Raw genomic sequence first — 23,618 nt, 5'->3', positions numbered from 1 at the left:
TCAGGGAAGTTAGGAAAAAATATACTATTAGGAAAGCTAAGGCTAGCTTTTTCAAACAGAAATTTGCATCCTGTATTACTAGCTCCAAAAAGTTCTGGGACACTGTAAAGTCCATGGAGAATAAGAGCACCTCCTCCCAGCTGCCCACTGCTCTGAGGCTAGGAAACACTGTAAAGTCCATGGAGAATAAGAGCACCTCCTCCCAGCTGCCCACTGCTCTGAGGCTAGGAAACACTGTAAAGTCCATGGAGAATAAGAGCACCTCCTCCCAGCTGCCCACTGCTCTGAGGCTAGGAAACACTGTAAAGTCCATGGAGAATAAGAGCACCTCCTCCCAGCTGCCCACTGCTCTGAGGCTAGGAAACACTGTCACCACTGATAAATCCACTATAATTGAGAATTTCAACAAGCATTTCTCTACGGCTGGCCATACTTTCCACCTGGCTACCCCTACCCCGGTCAACTGCCCGGCACCCTCCACAGCAACCCGCCAAAGCCCCCACCAGTTCTCCTTTACCCAAATCCAGATAGCTGATGTTCTGAAAGAGCTGCAAAATCTGGACCCCTACAAATCAGCCGGGCTAGACTATCTGGACCCGCTCTTTCTAAAACTCCTATTACTAGCCTGTTCAACCTCTCTTTCGTATCGTCTGAGATTCCCGAAGATTGGAAAGCTGCCGCGGTCATCCCCCTCTTCAAAGGGGGTGACACTCTATACCCAAACTGCTACAGACCTATACGTATCTATCCTACCCTGTCTTTCTAAGGTCTTTCGAAAGCCAAGTTAACAGATTACCGACCATTTCGAATCCCACCGTACCTTCTCCGCTCTGCAAATCAGATTTCAGAGCGGTCATGGGTGCACCTCAGCCACGCTCAAGGTCCTAAACGACATCATAACCGCCATCGATAAGAGACATTACTGTGCAGCCGTATTCATCGACCTGGCCAAGGCTTTCGACTCTGTCAATCACCACATTCTTATTGGCAGACTTGACAGCCTTGGTTTCTCAAATGATTGCCTCGCCTGGTCTACCAACTACTTCCTACTTCTCTGATAGAGTTCAGTGTGTTAAATTGGAGGGCCTGTTGTCTGGACCTCTGGCTGTCTTTATGGGGGTGCCACAGGGTTCAATCCTCGGGCTGACTCTCTTCTCTGTATACATCAATGATGTTGCTCTTGCTGCTGGTGATTCTCTGGTACACCTCTACGCAGACGACACCATTCTGTATACTTCTGGCCCCTCTATGGACACTGTGTTAACTAACCTCCAGACGAGCTTCAATGCCATACAACTCTCCTTCCGTAGCCTCCAACTGCTCTTAAACGCAGGGAAAACTAAATGCATGCTATTCAACCGATCACTGCCCGCACCTGCTCGCCTGTCCAGCATCACTACTCTGGACGGGTCTGACTTAGAATACATGGACAACTACAAATACCTAGGTGTCTGGTTAGACTGTAAACTCTCCTTCCAGACTCACATAAAGCATCTCCAATCCAAAATTAAATCTAGAATTGGCTTCCTATATCGCATCAAAGCATCCTTCACTCATGCTGCCAAACATACCCTCGTAAAACTGACCATCCTACCGATCCTCGACTTCGGTGATGTCATCTATATAATAGCCTCCAACACTCTACTCAACAAACTGACTGGAACGAACTGCAAAAATCTCTGAAGCTGGAGACTCATATCTCCCTCACTAGCTTTAAGCACCAGCTGTCAGAGCAGCTCACAGATCACTGCACCTGTACATAGCCCATCTATCTACCTACCTCATCCCCATACAGTATTTATTTATTTATCTTGCTCCTTTGCACTCCAGTATCTCTACTTGCACATTCATCTTCTGCACATCTACCATTCCAGTGTTTAATTGCTATATTGCAATTACTTCGCCACCATGGCCTATTTATTGCCTTAACTCCCTTATCTTATCTTAGAAAGAGGACTTTTAGTTTTCTTCTGTTCTACTGTATTATTGACTATGTTTTGTTTATTCCATGTGTAACTCTGTGTTGTTGTATGTGTCGAATTGCTATGCTTTATCTTGGCCAGGTCGCAGTTGCAAATGAGAACTTGTTCTCAACTGGCCTACCTGGTTAAATAAAGGTGTTCTCAACTAGCCTACCTGGGTAAATAAAGGTGTTCTCAACTAGCCTACCTGGTTAAATAAAGGTGTTCTCAACTAGCCTACCTGGTTAAATAAAGGTGTTCTCAACTAGCCTACCTGGTTAAATAAAGGTGTTCTCAACTAGCCTACCTGGTTAAATAAAGGTGTTCTCAACTAGCCTACCTGGTTAAATAAAGGTGTTCTCAACTAGCCTACCTGGGTAAATAAAGGTGAAATAAAAAATAAATAAAAAACAGCATTTAAGCGTGTGTGTGTGTTTGTGTGTGTCATGTGCGAGTGTGCGCACATCTTCCCTCACAACATATTCATACACACAACAGCTCATTAAACTATAAACGCCTCCACACACAATTTAAATGAACACAATACAAATCAACTCATTAGAAATATTCACAGTACTGTTGACGATGGCGATGTCTCGGCCCTTGTAGTGCTCAGCCAGCGTCATGGAGGCACCCTGGCCGGAGGCTACGATGCGGACGGTGCGGCTGCTGTCCGAGCACTCCAGTTGGGCCGCGGCGCCCAGCTCGGACCCCTGGACCCCCAGGCTCTCGGGGAAGGTGAAGGAGTCTTGTGTGCGGTCACGGCAGTAGGACTTGTACCACCACTGCACCACAGGGGTCTGTGTGGAGGGTGTGTGGTATTGGCACTGGAGTACCACGGACTGGAAGAGCATGGCGAAACGCCTCTCCTCCCGAACGGTCACCTGCACCCCAGCACACACACAGACTGACACCCACAACGAACACGGACACACACACACACACAACGAACACGGACACACACACACACACACACACACACACAACGAACACGGACACACACACACAACGAACACGGACACACACAACGAAAACGGACACACACACACACACCATGAACACGGACACACACACACACACACACACAACGAACACGGACACACACACACACACACACAACGAACACGGACACACACACACACCATGAAGACGGACACACACACACCATGAACACGGACACACACACACACACACAACGAACACGGACACACACACACCATGAACACGGACACACACACACACACCATGAACACGGACACACACACACACACAACGAAAACGGACAGGGACACACACACACACACACACCATGAACACGGACACACACACACACACAACGAAAACGGACAGGGACACACACACACACACACAACGAACACGGACACACACACACAACGAACACGGACACACACACACACACACAACGAACACGGACACACACACACACACACAATGAACACGGACACACACACACCATGAACACGGACACACACAATGGAAGAAAATGAGAGAGAAAAGAGAAGTGGAGAGAAGTTATTAATTCCAATAATCAAAACAATTCCAGATTGTATTATCACGGGAACAGAGACCACATACCCATGGATGGAGGAGTCAGAAGGTTAAAAACACATGAGAGGGCAGAGACCACTCCACATACCCATGGATGGAGGAGTCAGAAGGTTAAAAACACATGGGGTAGTTCAGGATAAGAGGGCAGAGACCACTCCACATACCCATGGATGGAGGAGTCAGAAGGTTAAAAACACATGAGAGGGCAGAGACCACTCCACATACCCATGGATGGAGGAGTCAGAAGGTTAAAAACACATGGGGTAGTTCAGGATAAGAGGGCAGAGACCACTCCACATACCCATGGATGGAGGAGTCAGAAGGTTAAAAACACATGAGAGGGCAGAGACCACTCCACATACCCATGGATGGAGGAGTCAGAAGGTTAAAAACACATGGGGTAGTTCAGGATAAGAGGGCAGAGACCACTCCACATACCCATGGATGGAGGAGTCAGAAGGTTAAAAACACATGAGAGGGCAGAGACCACTCCACATACCCATGGATGGAGGAGTCAGAAGGTTAAAAACACATGAGAGGGCAGAGACCACTCCACATACCCATGGATGGAGGAGTCAGAAGGTTAAAAACACATAAGAGGGCAGAGACCACTCCACATACCCATGGATGGAGGAGTCAGAAGGTTAAAAACACATGAGAGGGCAGAGACCACTCCACATACCCATGGATGGAGGAGTCAGAAGGTTAAAAACACATGAGAGGGCAGAGACCACTCCACATACCCATGGATGGAGGAGTCAGAAGGTTAAAAACACATGAGAGGGCAGAGACCACTCCACATACCCATGGATGGAGGAGTCAGAAGGTTAAAAACACATGAGAGGGCAGAGACCACTCCACATACCCATGGATGGAGGAGTCAGAAGGTTAAAAACACATGAGAGGGCAGAGACCACTCCACATACCCATGGATGGAGGAGTCAGAAGGTTAAAAACACATGAGAGGGCAGAGACCACTCCACATACCCATGGATGGAGGAGTCAGAAGGTTAAAAACACATGGGGTAGTTCAGGATAAGAGGGCAGAGACCACTCCACATACCCATGGATGGAGGAGTCAGAAGGTTAAAAACACATGGGGTAGTTCAGGATAAGAGGGCAGAGACCACTCCACATACCCATGGATGGAGGAGTCAGAAGGTTAAAAACACATGGGGTAGTTCAGGATAAGAGGGCAGAGACCACTCCACATACCCATGGATGGAGGAGTCAGAAGGTTAAAAACACATGGGGTAGTTCAGGATAAGAGGGCAGAGACCACTCCACATACCCATGGATGGAGGAGTCAGAAGGTTAAAAACACATGGGGTAGTTCAGGATAAGAGGGCAGAGACCACTCCACATACCCATGGATGGAGGAGTCAGAAGGTTAAAAACACATGGGGTAGTTCAGGATAAGAGGGCAGAGACCACTCCACATACCCATGGATGGAGGAGTCAGAAGGTTAAAAACACATGGGGTAGTTCAGGATAAGAGGGCAGAGACCACTCCACATACCCATGGATGGAGGAGTCAGAAGGTTAAAAACACATGGGGTAGTTCAGGATAAGAGGGCAGAGACCACTCCACATACCCATGGATGGAGGAGTCAGAAGGTTAAAAACACATGGGGTAGTTCAGGATAAGAGGGCAGAGACCACTCCACATACCCATGGATGGAGGAGTCAGAAGTCACGGTGATGTGTCCCATTCTACGTACCAAATCAAAATCTAATTCTATTCGTCAGATGCTTTGTAAACAACAGGTGTGGACTGACAATGAAATGCTTACTAACAGCAGTCTGCATACAAGGCCTTTTAACATACAATATATTTTGAATAGCCAGTGAAACATGCAAATGGCAAGGAGATATTAGACTTCACAGTTGAATGCTCTCCAACACCAGCTTTCAAATGCCCCCGTCCATCATCACTTTAACCAAGCATCTTTCGCTCTTTAAAAAGTACCATATAAGTCCCATGTATAATTATTATTATCATTATTATTGTTATTATTATTGTTGGTCTTATTATTATATAGCCTCTACCCATACGTATTCAGTCCAACTCTCCCTTACATACCCCTTGCACATCCAAAAGTTTAAGGGGGATTCCAGACCACTAAACTCACGAGGGGGTTTGTTTGTTTTCTACCCCACAGAGAGCACAGGGCCCATCAGAGACAGACTGCAGAGGTGGAATGCTCCTGATGTTCAGTGGGTCAGATAAAAGGCTGAGAACAGAGAGAATATGAGATAGTGAGATGGGGTGGTGGAAGTGGTGTGTGTGTGTGTGTGTGTGTGTGTGTGTGTGTGTGTGTGTGTGTGTGTGTGTGTGTGTGTGTGTGTGTGTGTGTGTGTGTGTGTGTGTGTGTGTGTGTGTGTGTGTGTGTGTGTGTGTGTGTGTGTGTGTGTGCGTGCGTGCGTGCGTATGTGTAATGATGACTGCAACTCAAGTCTCCAACTGGGGTGAGAGAGAGATGGTATGGGGGCTCCTCTCTCCTGTACGCTGGCGGTCACAGAGACTACATTCCGCCTTTCGTGGGGGGCAGGATTGCAGTAGGGAGGTAGGGGGTTATCGTAATAAAGAAGAACAGTGAGGGAGCCAGAGACGGATCAGTCAACAACTCCAGACTGTCCCATTAGGTCTGGGTGGGGTAGGCAGCAGGAACTGATTCCAAACATTTCCCAGTCCCGTTAGTTCTGGGTGGGGAAGGCAGCAGGAACTGATTCCAAACATTTCCCAGTCCCGTTAGTTCTGGGTGGGGTAGGCAGCAGGAACTGATTCCAAACATTTCCCAGTCCCGTTAGTTCTGGGTGGGGAAGGCAGCAGGAACTGATTCCAAACATTTCCCAGTCCCGTTAGTTCTGGGTGGGGTAGGCAGCAGGAACTGATTCCAAACATTTCCCAGTCCCGTTAGTTCTGGGTGGGGTAGGCAGCAGGAACTGATTCCAAACATTTCCGAGTCCCGTTAGTTCTGGGTGGGGTAGGCAGCAGCAACTGATTCCAAACATTTCCCAGTCCCGTTAGTTCTGGGTGGGGTAGGCAGCAGGAACTGATTCCAAACATTTCCCAGTCCCGTTAGTTCTGGGTGGGGTAGGCAGCAGGAACTGATTCCAAACATTTCCCAGTCCCGTTAGTTCTGGGTGGGGTAGGCAGCAGGAACTGATTCCAAACATTTCCCAGTCCCGTTAGTTCTGGGTGGGGCATGCAGCAGGAACAGACTCCAAACGTTTCCTTGAAAAGAGGAAATCACAACAAAGGGTTCTACACAGTGGCTCTCTCCTTAGGAGCAGTTTAGTTCATATGAAGGGAATGAGACAAGGAGGGAAGCTGTTTTACACTATGTACTAAAGAGGAGACAGGGAGACTCACGGTGATGGCCTTCAAATGTTCTAGAGCTCCATTTAGAAGTTGTGACTAATGGCAGATAAATATCTGACCCTGCGCCAACGGTTCATCCACTCCTCCTACAGAGTCTAAAGAAGATGTGTTACTTCTGGAGACAACAAAACAAATGACACAGAGAAAGAGAGACGGAGAAAGAGGACAGAGACAGAGAGAGAGAGAAAGAGGACAGACAGAGAGAAAGAGAAAGAGGACAGAGACAGAGAGAGAAAGAGGACAGACAGAGAGAAAGAGAAAGAGAGACAGAGAGAAAGAGAAAGAGGACAGAGACAGAGAGAAAGAGGACAGAGAGAAAGAGAAAGAGAGACAGAGACAGAGAGAAAGAGGACAGAGACAGAGAGAGAGAGAAAGAGGACAGAGAGAAAGAGAAAGAGAGACAGACAGAGAGAAAGAGAAAGAGGACAGAGACAGAGAGAAAGAGGACAGAGACAGAGAGAAAGAGAAAGAGGACAGAGACAGAGAGAAAGAGAAAGAGGACAGAGACAGAGAGAAAGAGAAAGAGGACAGAGACAGAGAGAGAGAGAAAGAGGACAGAGACAGAGAGAAAGAGAAAGAGGACAGAGACAGAGAGAAAGAGAAAGAGGACAGAGACAGAGAGAAAGAGGACAGAGACAGAGAGAAAGAGAAAGAGGACAGAGACAGAGAGAAAGAGGACAGAGACAGAGAGAAAGAGAAAGAGGACAGAGAGAAAGAGGACAGAGACAGAGAGAAAGAGACAGAGGACAGAGACAGAGAGAGAGAGAAAGAGGACAGAGACAGAGAGAAAGAGGACAGAGACAGAGAGAAAGAGACAGAGGACAGAGACAGAGAGAAAGAGAAAGAGGACAGAGACAGAGAGAAAGAGAAAGAGGACAGAGACAGAGAGAAAGAGGACAGAGACAGAGAGAGAGAAAGAGGACAGAGACAGAGAGAAAGAGGACAGAGACAGAGACAGAGAGAAAGAGGACAGAGACAGAGAGAAAGAGGACAGAGACAGAGAGAGAGAGAAAGAGGACAGAGACAGAGAGAAAGAGGACAGAGACAGAGAGAGACAGGGGAAATACAGTGACCCCCTCTCATATCATTACCAAGCCCTGCAATGCAAAGAGCTGAGCAAAGAAAAAAGTCCCCTCATCCAGCTGTTCACAAACCTGTTCTACTGATACACTGAAGCCTCAGGACCAGAACATCCAATCAATCATAATAAACAAAATTACAACACAGTCAAAACAAAATTACATTACTTATTGGGAAACACAAACACAAAGCAAAATGCAGTGCTATCCGGCCCTAAATCGATGGTACATGGTGGCAAACTATTTGACCATGGTTACTGATCAAACAAAACCTTAGAAAAACCTTGACAAAGTACAGGCTCAGTGAACACAGCCTTGCCATGGAGAAGGGTAGACACAGGAAACCCTGGCTCCCTGTAGAGGAAAGGCTGTGCAACCACTGCACCACAGCAGAACCCGAGACAGAGTTGCATTTCCTGACAAAACAATTATTGTTATTTAGTGTTATTTCCTCAAATTTGAAACCCTTATTCAAGGTTTCAAAGACCTCTCTGATGAGGATAGGCTACCTGTCTTGTTGGGAGAGGATGCAAAGAGCTGTGGGTTGGCAGCGCACTACATTGCTGCCTGCCATGAGATGAGGGACAGTGTCTGACAGACCAAACAACCTGCACATGTTCTCTATGCTTATTGTCATTGTTCAATGTCGGGTTATTTTGACTCTTGATTATTCTTGTTACTGTTGACAATACTGATTTGTATTATTTTAATATTGTACATTTCCAAAGTAAGCTTCGGCAATAACTGCTGTTACGTCATGCCAATAAAGCAAATTGAATTGAAATTGTGAGAGAAAAAAGTGACAGTTCTGTTTGTGTTTGTTTTCATTTTGAATACGAGAGGGATGGAGAATAAGAACGTGTGAGGAGAAAGTGACAGTTCTGTTTGTTTGTTTTCATTTTGAATGTGAGAGGGATGGAGAATAAGAAGTGTGAAGAGAAAGAGACAGCAGAGAGAAGAACCGTGCTCCTAAATCAAGTCCACAGGGTAGCTGTGGCCCTCCCTTTGTCCTTTTGTTCATGGCCCATTGGCCCATTGTTTGGCATTAGTACCCCCCCCCCCCCCCCCCCCCCCCATCCTGGAGAATCCTGTGTGGACAGTAGAATGGAGGAGGGGGATGGGAGGACTCCAACCAATGAAATAATCATGTCTCTGGTCCAGTCGGGTGGGAACAGCCAATTAGCTGTTAGATATTTGAACCAAACCGTTAGACGAGGTCCTTACAGTGTAGTGAGGGGAGATCGGGACAGAGAGAATGGACAGGGTGAGACACCTTGGTAACCACAGGATTCACGTACAACCAAGAAAAACATTGTCATTGTTTTGTGGAACCTTTGCCTTAAAGGTGTACGCCTGTCTCAAGCATCTCTCTATTGGAGAACATAAAACGTGTTCATGCCTGAAGCCAGGCACTCTAAAACACATTTGTAAACTTCTAAAAACACCCACAAGTGTGACAAAAAAATGATGACATAGGCCTACATTTGTACCAATGGTCCTGATTCATCTCACACTCTTCTCTAATTCATATTCACAACAACAAAATACCAAAAAGGCATGCAACTACCTAACATACACCGTTAAAAAGGGGTTTCTTGATGACACAAAACTCAGGTTTATCATTCAAGTCTTACTGGGCTCTTCCTGATTAAATCTCTGAGTCACTCCGTGCTTCCTGACCACATCAGACCCTTTCCTCCTTCAACAACTGACACCATTTTCCTGCCAGGCATTCCACCGCTGACTTGACTTCCTGTTGGGTTTATACACTAGACACAGATTCGTTTTGTATAATTCTACTGAAAAAAACCTCTTCAAAATACTAGATTAAATCATGGTTGCATTTTCTATTAATTTACCAAATTAAAGGCGAAAAATTAGGTTAACACAACATAGACCACAAATATTCTCTGTATCAGACTGATCTCCAAAATTATTTTTCCTAGTAGACTCTCAGAGTAAGTTATTAAGGCCTAGTAGATATCTATGTGACCCATTGGAGTGCATGCATACCATGGATATTATCTGAATAACAGCACCTATTTCAATGATAAATGATGATTTTACTATAGTATATTTCTTATTCCACACATTCCTCCTGTAATGTATGACAAAACATAAAAGCGAAAAACAAGAGTACCTAAAGCCTATCATTATCGCAAATATTCCATCTAATAAATTAAAGCAATTCAGACGAACCCCCCAAAACAAGTGACCAGGCAAAGGTCTGTTTATATAAATCTAAATAAAGAGAGTCCAATAGTCATATTGAGGTTTTAGGTAAGGCAGAGAGGTAAAGAGGTAGAGAGACCCGTTAGACGCTGGAATAAACCCCGAGCTAGAGATCAACCTGTTGCGTCCACGGCTTTCTCAGACAGATGACAAAACAACATGTTGATTGAGGAAACAAACACACACAAAAACGAACATATACCTGTTAAGCACAAAATAATCCATCGATCTAGCAGCCAGTTCATTTTTTGAATAAAAAGTTTCGCAATCAGAGAGAATGAATCCTCATTTTCCTCCTGCCTGTTGTTTGACTCATTCTTTGTCCGCTGAGTGCTGAGAAAAACACCGGGAGAGGCGAAGCGTCAATCCAACACTAGGAGGAGTGTACCACTTTAACAGAGGGTGAACCCCAACTCCAGACCAAAAACTACATTCAAACAAATATGGTTTACCACCATTTTACCTATAATACTATTACAAGCACATATTTAAATAGATTAGGGATTCAAAACAATACATCTAAACTAATCTCCCCCCAAAATCTTAAACCTGCTCCAACTGGTGATTTTACCCATGGAATGAGGTAGAAGAGTCTGGTTTTAAAAGGGGGAAAAATATATTTTATTAATAAAACGGGTGTGATACTGTGGAATAAAGAAATGAAACCAAAATAATCCTGAGATTTTAGTTCAGTTTTTCCTCCACTTCTTCCCTTTATTATCTTGTTTAAAACATATATATATATGATTCATTTAAATTAATACAAATGTCGTAATTACATAAGTCTCTTCCTTGCCATACACCTTACAGTTCATTTATTGATTGGAGTAATTACTAGCAAAGAAAACAGGAAATCAGTGCGTTATAAAAAAAAAAAGATTTGATGTCGTCTACTTTCACCACAAAGTAATAATTCAAATATGTAACACAGGGTCAAAACAATTCCATAATTACACACATACTCAACTCAACATGGGGTCATACAACCCAAGGGCACTTGTTTTCATGGTAAAACTTGATTTAGGTCCAGTTGGTTCACACCAACCACAAGGTAATTCATCAACCTCCTTGAGAGGAATCCTTCTGAATAGCATGGTAATAGCTTTCTGTTAGCCTCATGTAGGAGACTAAGACACAGTGACACAGTAGCTGTTGAAGAGAGGCCTTCACCACCTAGACACAGATCTTGATCCAGTCCTTTCAGGTCTTTACAGGGCCGTGGAGAAGTGACCCATGGGCCATGTTTCAGTTAGAAATTTGGTCTTGTCATATTATCTTCTGTCCTTGAGCTGTTCTTGTCTATTGAGCTGTTCTTGTCTATTGAGCTGTTCTTGTCTATTGAGCTGTTCTTGTCTATTGAGCTGTTCTTGTCTATTGAGCTGTTCTTGTCTATTGAGCTGTTCTTGTCTATTGAGCTGTTCTTGTGGACTCCAGAAAGAGTAGCTGCTGCTTTTGCAACAGTTAATGGGGATGCTCATAAAATACCAAGACCAAGTCTAGGCCTAGTTTGTCTATCAAATAAAATAAATTTTGTATTTTCCAAATTCCGGTTATCAAGTGCACCAAGATCTGGTATTATTTTGATTGAGTAAATGTCCAAATCACTGAGCACCTTGGGCAGTTAACAACAGCCTGGAAATCGAGTAACATTAATGATTGTTTGTGAGGCATTAGAATCAAAGGGGAAATGATAGGGTAGTGCACCAGCATGGGATACTACTGAAGTAGGCTCCCTGTACCAGCAGATTAGCATTGAGGAGGATGGCTGTAATTCCCTTGGACAACCTGGAAATAGGACATGTTGGTCATCTTATGATTCGTCGTACTGGTCATTGTACCGATCATGCTGGTCATTAAGGCGGTCACGGCTGCCACCATGGCGAACAGGCGGGTCATCAAGGCGATCACGGCTGCCACCATGGCGAACAGGCGGGTCATCAAGGCGATCACGGCTGCCACCATGGCGAACAACAGGCGGGTCATCAAGACGATCACGGCTGCCACCATGGCGAACAACAGGCGGGTCATCAAGACGATCACGGCTGCCACCATGGCGAACAACAGGCGGGTCATCAAGACGATCACGGCTGCCACCATGGCGAACAACAGGCGGGTCATCAAGGCGATCACGGCTGCCACCATAGCGAACAACAGGCGGGTCGTCAAGACGATCACGGCTGCCACCATAGCGAACACGTGGGTCGTCAAGGCGATCGCGGCTGCCACTAAAGCGAACAGGTGGGTCGTCAAGGCGATCACGACTGCCACCATATCGAACACGCTGATCGTCGAGGCGATCGCGGCTGCCACCATAGCGATCGCGCTGGTCGTCGAGGCGATCGCGGCTGCCACCATAGCGATCGCGCTGATCTCCATAGTTGTTGCGGTTGTCATCAGACTTCTCCTTACGGCCATCACTGCAATCTGTTCTAACACTTTGGTCATCGTGATCCATCTCCCCTTTTGTCTCGTATTGGTCATGCAGCACGATGCTCCCCTCAGTCCTGTCTTCCGGTATGTCGTCCCGGTAACCTGCCCCAACGTTGAGTGTCGGCGTGTCATGGAACTTCACCACTTCTGGAACACTGAGAGACAGAGACGACAGATATATATGAGAGACAGAGAGACACAGAGACACAGAGAGAGAGAGAGAGAGACAGAGAGAGAGAGACACAGAGAGAGAGACAGAGAGAGAGAGACACAGAGAGAGAGACAGAGAGAGAGAGACACAGAGAGAGAGAGAAAGACATGAGCAAGAGAGAGAGAGACATGAGAAAGAGAGAGAGAGACATGAGCGAGAGAGAGTGAGACATGAGCGAGAGAGAGAGACATGAATGAGAGAGAGAGACATGAGAGAGAGACATGAGCGAGAGAGAGAGACATGAGCGAGAGAGAGAGACATGAGAGAGAGACATGAGCGAGAGACAGTGAGACATGAGAGAGAGACATGAGCGAGAGAGAGACATGAGAGAGAGACATGAGCGAGAGAGAGTGAAACATGAGCGAGAGAGAGAGACATGAGAGAGAGACATGAGCGAGAGAGAGAGAGAGAGAGAGACAGAGAGAGAGAGACACAGAGAGAGAGACAGAGAGAGAGACACAGAGAGAGACAGAGAGAGAGACACAGAGAGAGAGACAGAGAGAGAGACACAGAGAGAGAGAGAAAGACATGAGCAAGAGAGAGAGAGACATGAGCAAGAGAGAGAGAGACATGAGAAAGAGAGAGAGAGACATGAGCGAGAGAGAGTGAGACATGAGCGAGAGAGAGAGACATGAACGAGAGAGAGAGACATGAGAGAGAGACATGAGCGAGAGAGAGAGACATGAGCGAGAGAGAGAGACATGAGAGAGAGACATGAGCGAGAGACAGTGAGACATGAGAGAGAGACATGAGCGAGAGAGAGACATGAGAGAGAGACATGAGCGAGAGAGAGTGAAACATGAGCGAGAGAGAGAGACATGAGAGAGAGACATGAGCGAGAGACATGAGCCAGACAAACAGCCAGAGACAGACAGCCAGAGACAGACAGCCAGACAGCCAGAGACAAACAGCCAGAGACAGACAGCCAGACAGCCAGAGACAGACAGCCAGAGACAGACAGCCAGACAGCCAGAGACAGACAGCCAGAGACAGACAGCCAGAGACAGACAGCCAGCCAGAGACAGACAGACAGAAAGACAGAGACAGACAGACGGACGGACAGACAGACAGATGGACAGACAGATGGACAGACGGACCGACAGAGAGAGAAAGAGAGACCGAAAGAGAGACAGAAACAGAGACAGACAGACAGACAGAAAGAGAGACCGACAGACAGACAGAGACAGAAAGAGAGACAGAAAGACAGACAGACAGACAGAAACAGAGACCGGCTGACAGACTGACAGACAGACAGAAAGAGAGGGACAGACAGAGAAAGACAGACAGACAGACAGAGACAGAAAGAGAGAGAGACAGAGACAGAAAGACAGACAGAGACAGACAGAGACAGAAAGAGAGACCGACAGACAGAGACACAGACAGACACAGACAGACAGACAGACAGACAGACAGAGACACAGACAGGCAGCGACTCAGACAGAGACAGACAGACAGAGACACAGACAGACAGAGACACAGACAGACACAGACAGACAAACAGACAGAGACAGAGACAGACAGACCAACAGGCCGACAGAGTTAGACAGAGACAGACAAACAGAGAGACAAAGATAGACAGAGAGGGAAAGAGATACAGACAGACAGAGACAGAAAGAGAGACCGACATACAGACAGACAGAGAAAGAGATACAGACAGAGACAGAAAGAGAGACAGACAGAAAGAGAGACAGACAGAAAGAGAGACGACAGAGACAGACAAACAAACAGTCAGAGACAGAAAGACAGAGACCGACAGACCAACAGGCCGACAGAGTTAGACAGAGACAGACAAACAGAGAGACGACAGAGACAGACAAGCAAACAGACAGAGACAGACAGACAGAAACATGAGTGAGAGAGAGACATGAGCGAGAGACATGAGCGAGAGAGAAACATGAGCGAGAGAGATAGACATGAGTGAGCGAGAGACAGGAGCGAGAGAGAGAGAGAGAGAGAGAGAGAGACATGAGCGAGAGAGAGAGACATGAGCGAGAGAGAGAGAAACATGAGTGAGAGACATGAGCGAGAGAGAGAGACATGAGCGAGAGACATGAGTGAGAGAGAGAGACATGAGCGAGAGACATGAGAGAGAGAGACATGAGCGAGAGAGAGAGAGAGAGACATGAGCGAGAGAGATAGACATGAGAGAGAGAGACATGAGCAAGAGATATGAGTGAGAGAGAGACATGAGCGAGAGACATGAGCGAGAGAGAGAGACATGAGCGAGAGACATGAGCGAGAGAGAGAGACATGAGCGAGAGAGAGAGAGACATGAGCGAGAGAGAGAGACATGAGTGAGAGAGAGACATGAGTGAGAGAGAGAGAGACATGAGCGAGAGAGAGAGAGAGACATGAGCGAGAGACATGAGCGAGAGAGAGACATGAGTGAGAGAGAGAGAGACATGAGCGAGAGAGAGAGAGACATGAGTGAGAGAGAGAGAGAGACATGAGTGAGTTAGAGACATGCGCGAGTGAGAGAGAGACATGAGCGAGAGACATGAGCGAGAGAGAAACATGAGCGAGAGAGATAGACATGAGTGAGCGAGAGACAGGATCGAGAGAGAGAGAGAGAGAGAGAGAGAGAGACATGAGCGAGAGATATGAGCGAGAGAGAGAGAAACATGAGTGAGAAACATGAGCGAGAGAGAAAGACATGAGCGAGAGACATGAGCGAGAGAGAGAGACATGAGCGAGAGACATGAGAGAGAGAGAGAGAGACATGAGCGAGAGAGAGAGAGAGAGACATGAGCGAGAGAGATAGACATGAGAGAGAGAGACATGAGCAAGAGATATGAGTGAGAGAGAGACATGAGCGAGAGACATGAGCGAGAGAGAGAGACATGAGCGAGAGACATGAGCGAGAGAGAGAGACATGAGCGAGAGAGAGAGAGAGACATGAGCGAGAGAGAGAGACATGAGTGAGAGAGAGACATGAGAGAGAGAGAGAGAGAGACATGAGCGAGAGAGAGAGACATGAGTGAGAGAGAGACATGAGTGAGAGAGAGAGAGACATGAGCGAGAGAGAGAGAGAGAGAGAGAGAGACATGAGCGAGAGATATGAGCGAGAGAGAGAGAAACATGAGTGAGAGACATGAGCGAGAGAGAAAGACATGAGCGAGAGACATGAGCGAGAGAGAGAGACATGAGCGAGAGACATGAGAGAGAGAGAGAGAGAGACATGAGCGAGAGAGAGAGAGAGACATGAGCGAGAGAGATAGACATGAGAGAGAGAGACATGAGCAAGAGATATGAGTGAGAGAGAGACATGAGCGAGAGACATGAGCGAGAGAGAGAGACATGAGCGAGAGACATGAGCGAGAGAGAGAGACATGAGCGAGAGAGAGAGACATGAGCGAGAGAGAGAGAGACATGAGCGAGAGAGAGAGACATGAGTGAGAGAGAGACATGAGAGAGAGAGAGACATGAGCGAGAGAGAGAGACATGAGTGAGAGAGAGACATGAGTGAGAGAGAGAGAGACATGAGCGAGAGAGAGAGAGACATGAGCGAGAGACATGAGCGAGAGAGAGACATGAGTGAGAGAGAGAGAGACATGAGCGAGAGAGAGAGAGATATGAGTGAGAGAGAGAGAGACATGAGTGAGAGAGAGAGAGACATGAGCGAGAGAGAGAGACATGAGTGAGAGAGAGAGAGACATGAGTGAGAGAGAGAGAGAGAGAGAGACATGAGCGAGAGAGACAAAGAAACACAACAACACAAAAGTACAGAAACTAGAACAGGCCAACCTCATCCTTTCACACACAACAAACCCCTCACCCAAAAGTCCACAACAATGTCCTGACCCAAAAAGAAGAGCGGAACAGCTATTTACCCTTGAACATTCTCCTGTTTAGATTTGTTCCTCTTCTTCCTGCAGCAGTATATGACAATCCCAGGACCAGGAACCCAGCTACGACCCCTCCGATGATGGCTACTGTGGACCCGACCTTCATGGAGGCTAGAGAGGGATGCAGTAGAGTGTCACAACAGGAGGAGGTGGAAAATAAGAAGAGAGAAGGTGAGGGAAAAGGAGTTTGATGGCAAGCCTGGGAGTCTTGTTGAGAAATGTGACTTGAGTTGCAGATGCCTTGATTCAGTCATCGCTATATCTTCCCCATTTCACCTCCAAACATATAGCAAGCGCAATACTCAATACTCACAGGGTATACTCAATACTCACAGGGTATACTCAATACTCACAGGGTATACTCAATACTCACGGGGTATACTCAATACTCACGGGGTATACTCAATGCTCATGGGGTATACTCAATACTCACAGGGTATACTCAATACTCACGGGGTATACTCAATACTCACGGGGTATACTCAATACTCACAGGGTATACTCAATACTCACGGGGTATACTCAATACTCACGGGGTATACTCAATACTCACAGGGTATACTCAATACTCACGGGGTATACTCAATACTCACAGGGTATACTCAATACTCACAGGGTATACTCAATACTCACGGGGTATACTCAATACTCACGGGGTATACTCAATACTCACAGGGTATACTCAATACTCACGGTGTATACTCAATACTCACGGGGTATACTAAATACTCACGGGGTATACTCAATACTCACAGGGTATACTCAATACTCACAGGGTATACTCAATACCCACGGGGTATACTCAATACTCACAGGGTATACTCAATACTCACAGGGTATACTCAATACTCACGGGGCATGACAGTGAGGGTGAAGTTTGAGCTGGCAGATCGGACCTGGTTGGTCGCGGTGCAGATGAAGAAACCAGAAGTCTCCATGGAGATATTAAACAGAGATAGAACACCATTCTCTGAAAGAATGGAGGAATCAGGAAGTTAAAATTCAGAGAGGACAGCTGCACGTACACACTGATAAACAAATCAGGAAGTTTTGGTAATAACCTCAGCGGCCCGGCCATTATTCTATGGCTTGTTTGAAGTAAAGATGAACACCAAACACACACAAACACACAAAACATACTCTCAGTGGTCCTCGGTGGGAATACTCTGGGAGTATTCGTGACATCGTTTGTTTTCCAGCTATAGGTCGGCGCGGGGGAGCCCTCCTCAGACACACAGGTCAGGTTGATGTTGTTCCAGTACTCTGCTTCGCCCTGTACGCTGACGACGGGCACAGAGGGAGCCACTGGAGAGGGAAGCAGACGTCACATCATATTGTGGTTTTATAAGTGGTCCAGTAGAGGGCAGTGGAGTCCTAATCAACACACTAGAGAGTCATCTTGCTGAAGGAAACTTTAAGAACATCTAAGGAGTATTTTCCTTTTCCTTTGACATGACAAGACACAGAATTGAAGTTATGCGTTCCCATCTTTAAACAGATGGAACCTTTTCACCCACACCAGACTTCAAACTATCATACTACTATTTCTCTACAAGGACTACATGTATCTACCACTGTCTTACCAAGGACTACATGTACAGTGCCTTGCGAAAGTATTCGGCCCCCTTGAACTTTGCGACCTTTTGCCACATTTCAGGTTTCAAACATAAAGATATAAAACTGTATTTTTTTGTGAAGAATCAACAACAAGTGGGACACAATCATGAAGTGGAACGACATTTATTGGATATTTCAAACTTTTTTAACAAATCAAAAACTGAAAAATTGGGCGTGCAAAATTATTCAGCCCCTTTACTTTCAGTGCAGCAAACTCTCTCCAGAAGTTCAGTGAGGATCTCTGAATGATCCAATGTTGACCTAAATGACTAATGATGATAAATACAATCCACCTGTGTGTAATCAAGTCTCCGTATAAATGCACCTGCATATCTTTATGTTTGAAGCCTGAAATGTGGCAAAAGGTCGCAAAGTTCAAGGGGGCCGAATACTTTCGCAAGGCACTGTATGTAGTGGTAGAGTAGTAGTGTAATAATGCGTGTTGTTATGTACTGTTTTTTTATATGCAACAGCATAATCGTGATTGAACCCAAGAAAGATCCGGAAATAAAATAAATAAAAAATACAAATTGTTGCAGAAGTGAGGAAGGAGAAAAGCATGCCAGAGTTCAAGGGGGCCGAATACTTTCGCAAGGCACTGTATCTACCACTGTCTTACCAAGGACTACATGTATCTACCACTGTCTTACCAAGGACTACATGTATCTACCACTGTCTTACCAAGGACTACATGTATCTACCACTGTCTTACCAAGGACTACATGTATCTACCACTGTCTTACCAAGGACTACATGTATCTACCACTGTCTTACCAAGGACCACGTGTATCTACCACTGTCTTACCAAGGACCACATGTATCTACCACTGTCTTACCAAGGACTACATGTATCTACCACTGTCTTACCAAGGACCACATGTATCTACCACTGTCTTACCAAGGACCACATGTATCTACCACTGTCTTACCAAGGACCACATGTATCTACCACTGTCTTACCAAGGACCACATGTATCTACCACCGTCTTACCAAGGACTACATGTATCTACCACTGTCTTACCAAGGACCACATGTATCTACCACTGTCTTACCAAGGACTACATGTATCTACCACTGTCTTACCAAGGACCACATGTATCTACCACTGTCTTACCAAGGACCACATGTATCTACCACTGTCTTACCAAGGACTACATGTATCTACCACTGTCTTACCAAGGACCACATGTATCTACCACTGTCTTACCAAGGACTACATGTATCTACCACTGTCTTACCAAGGACCACATGTATCTACCACTGTCTTACCAAGGACCACATGTATCTACCACTGTCTTACCAAGGACTACATGTATCTACCACTGTCTTACCAAGGACCACATGTATCTACCACTGTCTTACCAAGGACCACATGTATCTACCACTGTCTTACCAAGGACTACATGTATCTACCACTGTCTTACCAAGGACCACATGTATCTACCACTGTCTTACCAAGGACTACATGTATCTACCACTGTCTTACCAAGGACCACATGTATCTACCACTGTCTTACCAAGGACCACATGTATCTACCACTGTCTTACCAAGGACCACATGTATCTACCACTGTCTTACCAAGGACCACATGTATCTACCACTGTCTTACCAAGGACTACATTTATCTACCACTGTCTTACCAAGGACCACTAGTTCGGTGGTGGTGGAAGGCGTCCCCTCCTCGTCTCCAGGGATCTGCACCCTGCACTGCCACAGCCTGTTGTCCTGCATGGACACCTTGCGGAGGGTCAGGGTGCTCCGCCCTCCAGTGATGTCATGGGTCATCTCTGCTCGGTCTTTATAGGAAGGCTTGATGTCCACTTGATTTTTGATAGAGTAGAATGTGGCAATAACAATCTACACAAATCAGGGAGACACAAAATACTGAACACATTCTGCACATAGCCTACGCACTTCAATGCACACACTCAGTGGTCAAAAGGGCTTCCTTTATAGGAATAGGCGACATGGGCTAGACGTAACATAGTAAATGTAAATCCGGGACACAAATTAGTAAAATATGTTACATTTGGTATGGTGTGTATTAATTTGTGGATGTCCATCATCCATTTCCTATGATATGTTACAAAATGCAATTTGTTGTGGCTAACGTTAGTTAGGTGGCTAGGTGACTAATGATAGCTAGGGGGCTAACGTTAGTTAGGTGGCTAGGTGACTAATGATAGCTAGGGGGCTAACGTTAGTTAGGTGGCTAGGTGACTAATGATAGCTAGCAGGCTTAAGTTAGTTCGGCTAAGGGTTAGGGGTTAAGTTAAAGGGTTGGGTAACATGCTAAGTAGTTGCAAAGTAGCTTAAATGCTTAAGTTGTCCATTATGAGATTCAAACACACAACCTTTGTGTTGCTAGACGTTCACGTTACACGTCCACATATCTACCCCAACCAAACACCCATCCTCCTTTCAAGTTTGCCTTAAGTAACCTTCTGTCTTATTTAACCATACCAAACGTAACATATCATATTAATTTGAGTGACCAGTTTTAGTTTACTATGTTACGTCTAGTTTATGAGACCAGGCTGGAGTAGAGCATGCCTTTCCTTACATAGCAGAAAACAAATCATTCAGACAACATTCATGCCAGTTATAGATTATGGCGATATCGTCTATATGCACGCAGCTGCCATTGTATTGAATCCATTGGCAGCAATTTATCATAGCACACTATGCTTTATTACGGCCGATTGGTTCAGTACACATCACTGCATTCTGTATCAGAAAGTAGGCTGGTCCTCTTTGAAGTCTTGTAGATTGATGCATTGCACTCTTTTCGTTTATAAAGCCCTCTTGCACAAACTTCCGTCGTACCTTACTTCATTATTAACCCATAGACGTACGGGTTACCAGACTAGGTCTCAGGGGTGGCTAATTCTAGAGCTCCCTTCCATCTCCACCGAGTTAGCTAAATCTGCTTTTAGTTGTTTCTTTTTTCACCTTACTTGTGATATAATCTCCAAAACGCTCTAAAATGTGATGATTTAGTGCCTCTAGGGCCATTCAGACGGCTGATTGAGGACCTAAAAGTGAAGAATGTTTGGTTTCTATGATTGTGTTTTGTATCTCAGTTTTGATTTTAGTTGTGTATTGATGTGTACATTTTGTTTACGAGGCTCGTCTTTAAAAGAGACTGTGGTCTCAGCATGACTCCCTGTCAAAATAAAGATTCAATCAAATGTAGCTGTATTTAGTCTTCTAAGGGCGATATTAGCTTATCATGTGCACCTGAAAACCTTCGAGTTGACCCACCTGTTGTCCTTCTAATGATCTTTATTTCAGCATTTAACTTTGTGTTTCCGTCTGTCGAGAAACAGTGACAATAGTAGCAAAGCTTTTACATTGATCAAATGGAGCCATCTCTTGTCTTCTGACTGACCTTCGGATCAACAGGGCTATCAGCCTCCATGGACCATGTGATGATGACCAACGTGGAGGGGTTGGGTTGTGCAGCAGGAATGAAACTACACAGCAGGGTGACATCATCGCCTCGCGCAACCTCATATGTAGGTTGTCCAATGGTCACCTGTAGGCCTCTGGCAGAGGAGAAAACTAAAAAGAAATCAGATGTATTCTATTCATCTCAATACTCACATATTTCTCTAGATCACTTTCGAATGTATTGTATATCAGTTGCATATCATTGTATAGGCCTATGGAATTTTTAAATATAAAATTCTGACTAAGATTTACACACACTGAACAAGAATATACTGAACTCATAAATGATGACATGATTTTTTTTTAAACAGTTGCTAGTTAAGGACCTACAGCGTGTCAAGCAGAAGTGGAAATATGTTAGACAGGTTTAGGGAAGTGATTATGTTCGCCATGGATTCAACACACTGAATCAAGACATACTAGACCTATGCAAAATGAAATACCCCCTAACAAAACAATATCCTTCAAGCACAGGACAAGAACAACAAACATCCTAAATCCATCAAATACATGATATAGCAAATGTCGAAAATTTAATAAATGGCACATTTCTTCCCTTAGTTCCGGGAGAGAAAACTTTTATTATCTTTTTCATGTGGTTAATGATTAACCAGGGTGTTGAAACTGCAACATGACATACAAGACAGGGATAGACGAAGCAAAGCAGCTGTGATGTAGTAAATCTATCCATATGACTTGATTGCCAGTGACTTCCCCCCTACAGTAGTCTGGGGGAAAAGGTGTTGGCCGTTTTGGAATTAATAACTAAACAGATTACAAAAGAAATTGAGATGGCTACACATACCTGCAAGTATGAAAAATAGTATCATTGTCGATGTCCCCTTTTCAATCACCCACAGGAATAGTGTTTGCAGTCCTCTCAGGTGTCAAATGTCCAATATTGGTGCTCCAAGCGCACCTCACTCAGGTAAACCAAACTGCAGGCACCTGGCGTGTATTTATTACGTCTCGCAACGGAAACCGTTTACCTTCTAAGAACTAAACGGAAGCAAAAGGGAAAAAAGCGGGAGGGATCTTTAAAAAAAACATGTTTTAACTTTATATTATCAGGGAGTCATACTGAGACCCTAAGATCTCTTTTACAGATGAGCCCTGAATTACTTAAATTACAAAAAATACAAACATCTAAATCTAAATACAAAATGCAAGAAGAAAGAAAGAAAAACCACGCTCATAAAAAAACATCACATTCATCAGTAATAAGGTCCTCAATCATCTTTCTGAGTTACCCTAGAGGCACCAGAACATCACATTCATCAGAAATAAGGTCCTCGATCATCTTTCTGAGTTACCCTAGAGGCACCAGAACATCACATTCATCAGAAATAAGGTCCTCAATCATCTTTCTGAGTTACCCTAGAGGCACCAGAACATCACATTCATCAGTAATAAGGTCCTCGATCATCTTTCTGAGTTACCCTAGAGGCACCAGAACATCACATTCATCAGAAATAAGGTCCTCAATCATCTTTCTGAGTTACCCTAGAGGCACCAGAACATCACATTCATCAGAAATAAGGTCCTCAATCATCTTTCTGAGTTACCCTAGAGGCACCAGAACATCACATTCATCAGAAATAAGGTCCTCAATCATCTTTCTGAGTTACCCTAGAGGCACCAGAACATCACATTCATCAGAAATAAGGTCCTCAATCATCTTTCTGAGTTACCCTAGAGGCACCAGAACATCACATTCATCAGTAATAAGGTCCTCAATCATCTTTCTGAGTTACCCTAGAGGCACCAGAACATCACATTCATCAGTAATAAGGTCCTCAATCATCTTTCTGAGTTACCCTAGAGGCACCAGAAC

The 23,618-nt window shown here is 45.2% G+C and overlaps 2 protein-coding genes across 4 annotated transcripts in view; both read right to left on the bottom strand.

Annotated features, from left to right (window-relative positions):
* LOC109870529 (immunoglobulin-like domain-containing receptor 2) overlaps positions 1–10,607 on the bottom strand; it is a 31,513-nt gene extending 20,906 nt beyond the window's left edge. For 2 of the 3 annotated variants that reach the window (XM_031800511.1, XM_031800524.1), the window contains exons 1-2: positions 10,429–10,607; positions 2,539–2,868 (exon numbers count right to left, since the gene is read on the bottom strand). In XM_031800511.1, coding sequence (XP_031656371.1) covers positions 2,539–2,868; positions 10,429–10,471 — 373 coding nt within the window. In that variant the 5' untranslated portion in view covers positions 10,472–10,607. The remainder of the gene's footprint in view (positions 1–2,538; positions 2,869–10,428) is intronic. The other variant, XM_031800518.1, reaches the window with a different exon arrangement.
* Positions 10,608–10,917: 310 nt separating this feature from the next.
* Positions 10,918–22,752, bottom strand: LOC109903326 (cell surface A33 antigen). The gene is made up of 7 exons (XM_020499964.2): positions 22,590–22,752; positions 21,723–21,895; positions 19,972–20,188; positions 17,853–18,017; positions 17,566–17,682; positions 16,698–16,823; positions 10,918–12,811 (listed from the first exon to the last, which is right to left on the bottom strand). The coding sequence occupies exons 1-7, from the start codon at positions 22,612–22,614 to the stop codon at positions 12,795–12,797; spliced, it is 840 nt and encodes a 279-aa protein (XP_020355553.2). The 5' UTR covers positions 22,615–22,752; the 3' UTR covers positions 10,918–12,794.
* Between the last annotated feature and the right edge of the window lie 866 nt (positions 22,753–23,618).

Source organism: Oncorhynchus kisutch, linkage group LG2, assembly GCF_002021735.2.
Source record: "Oncorhynchus kisutch isolate 150728-3 linkage group LG2, Okis_V2, whole genome shotgun sequence".
Taxonomy (NCBI): domain Eukaryota; kingdom Metazoa; phylum Chordata; class Actinopteri; order Salmoniformes; family Salmonidae; genus Oncorhynchus; species Oncorhynchus kisutch.
This window is presented reverse-complemented; position numbering and strand designations above follow the sequence as displayed.

Bases quoted from the DNA above. Each gene is read 5' to 3' on its own strand.
- LOC109903326 (XM_020499964.2), bottom strand. From the start codon at position 22,614: ATGATACTATTTTTCATACTTGCAG. The intron at 21,896-22,589 runs GTATGTGTAGCC...ATTTCTTTTTAG, and splicing joins ACTATTTTTCATACTTGCAG to TTTTCTCCTCTGCCAGAGGC. The intron at 18,018-19,971 runs GTAAGACAGTGG...TTCCCTCTCCAG, and splicing joins CACCGAACTAGTGGTCCTTG to TGGCTCCCTCTGTGCCCGTC.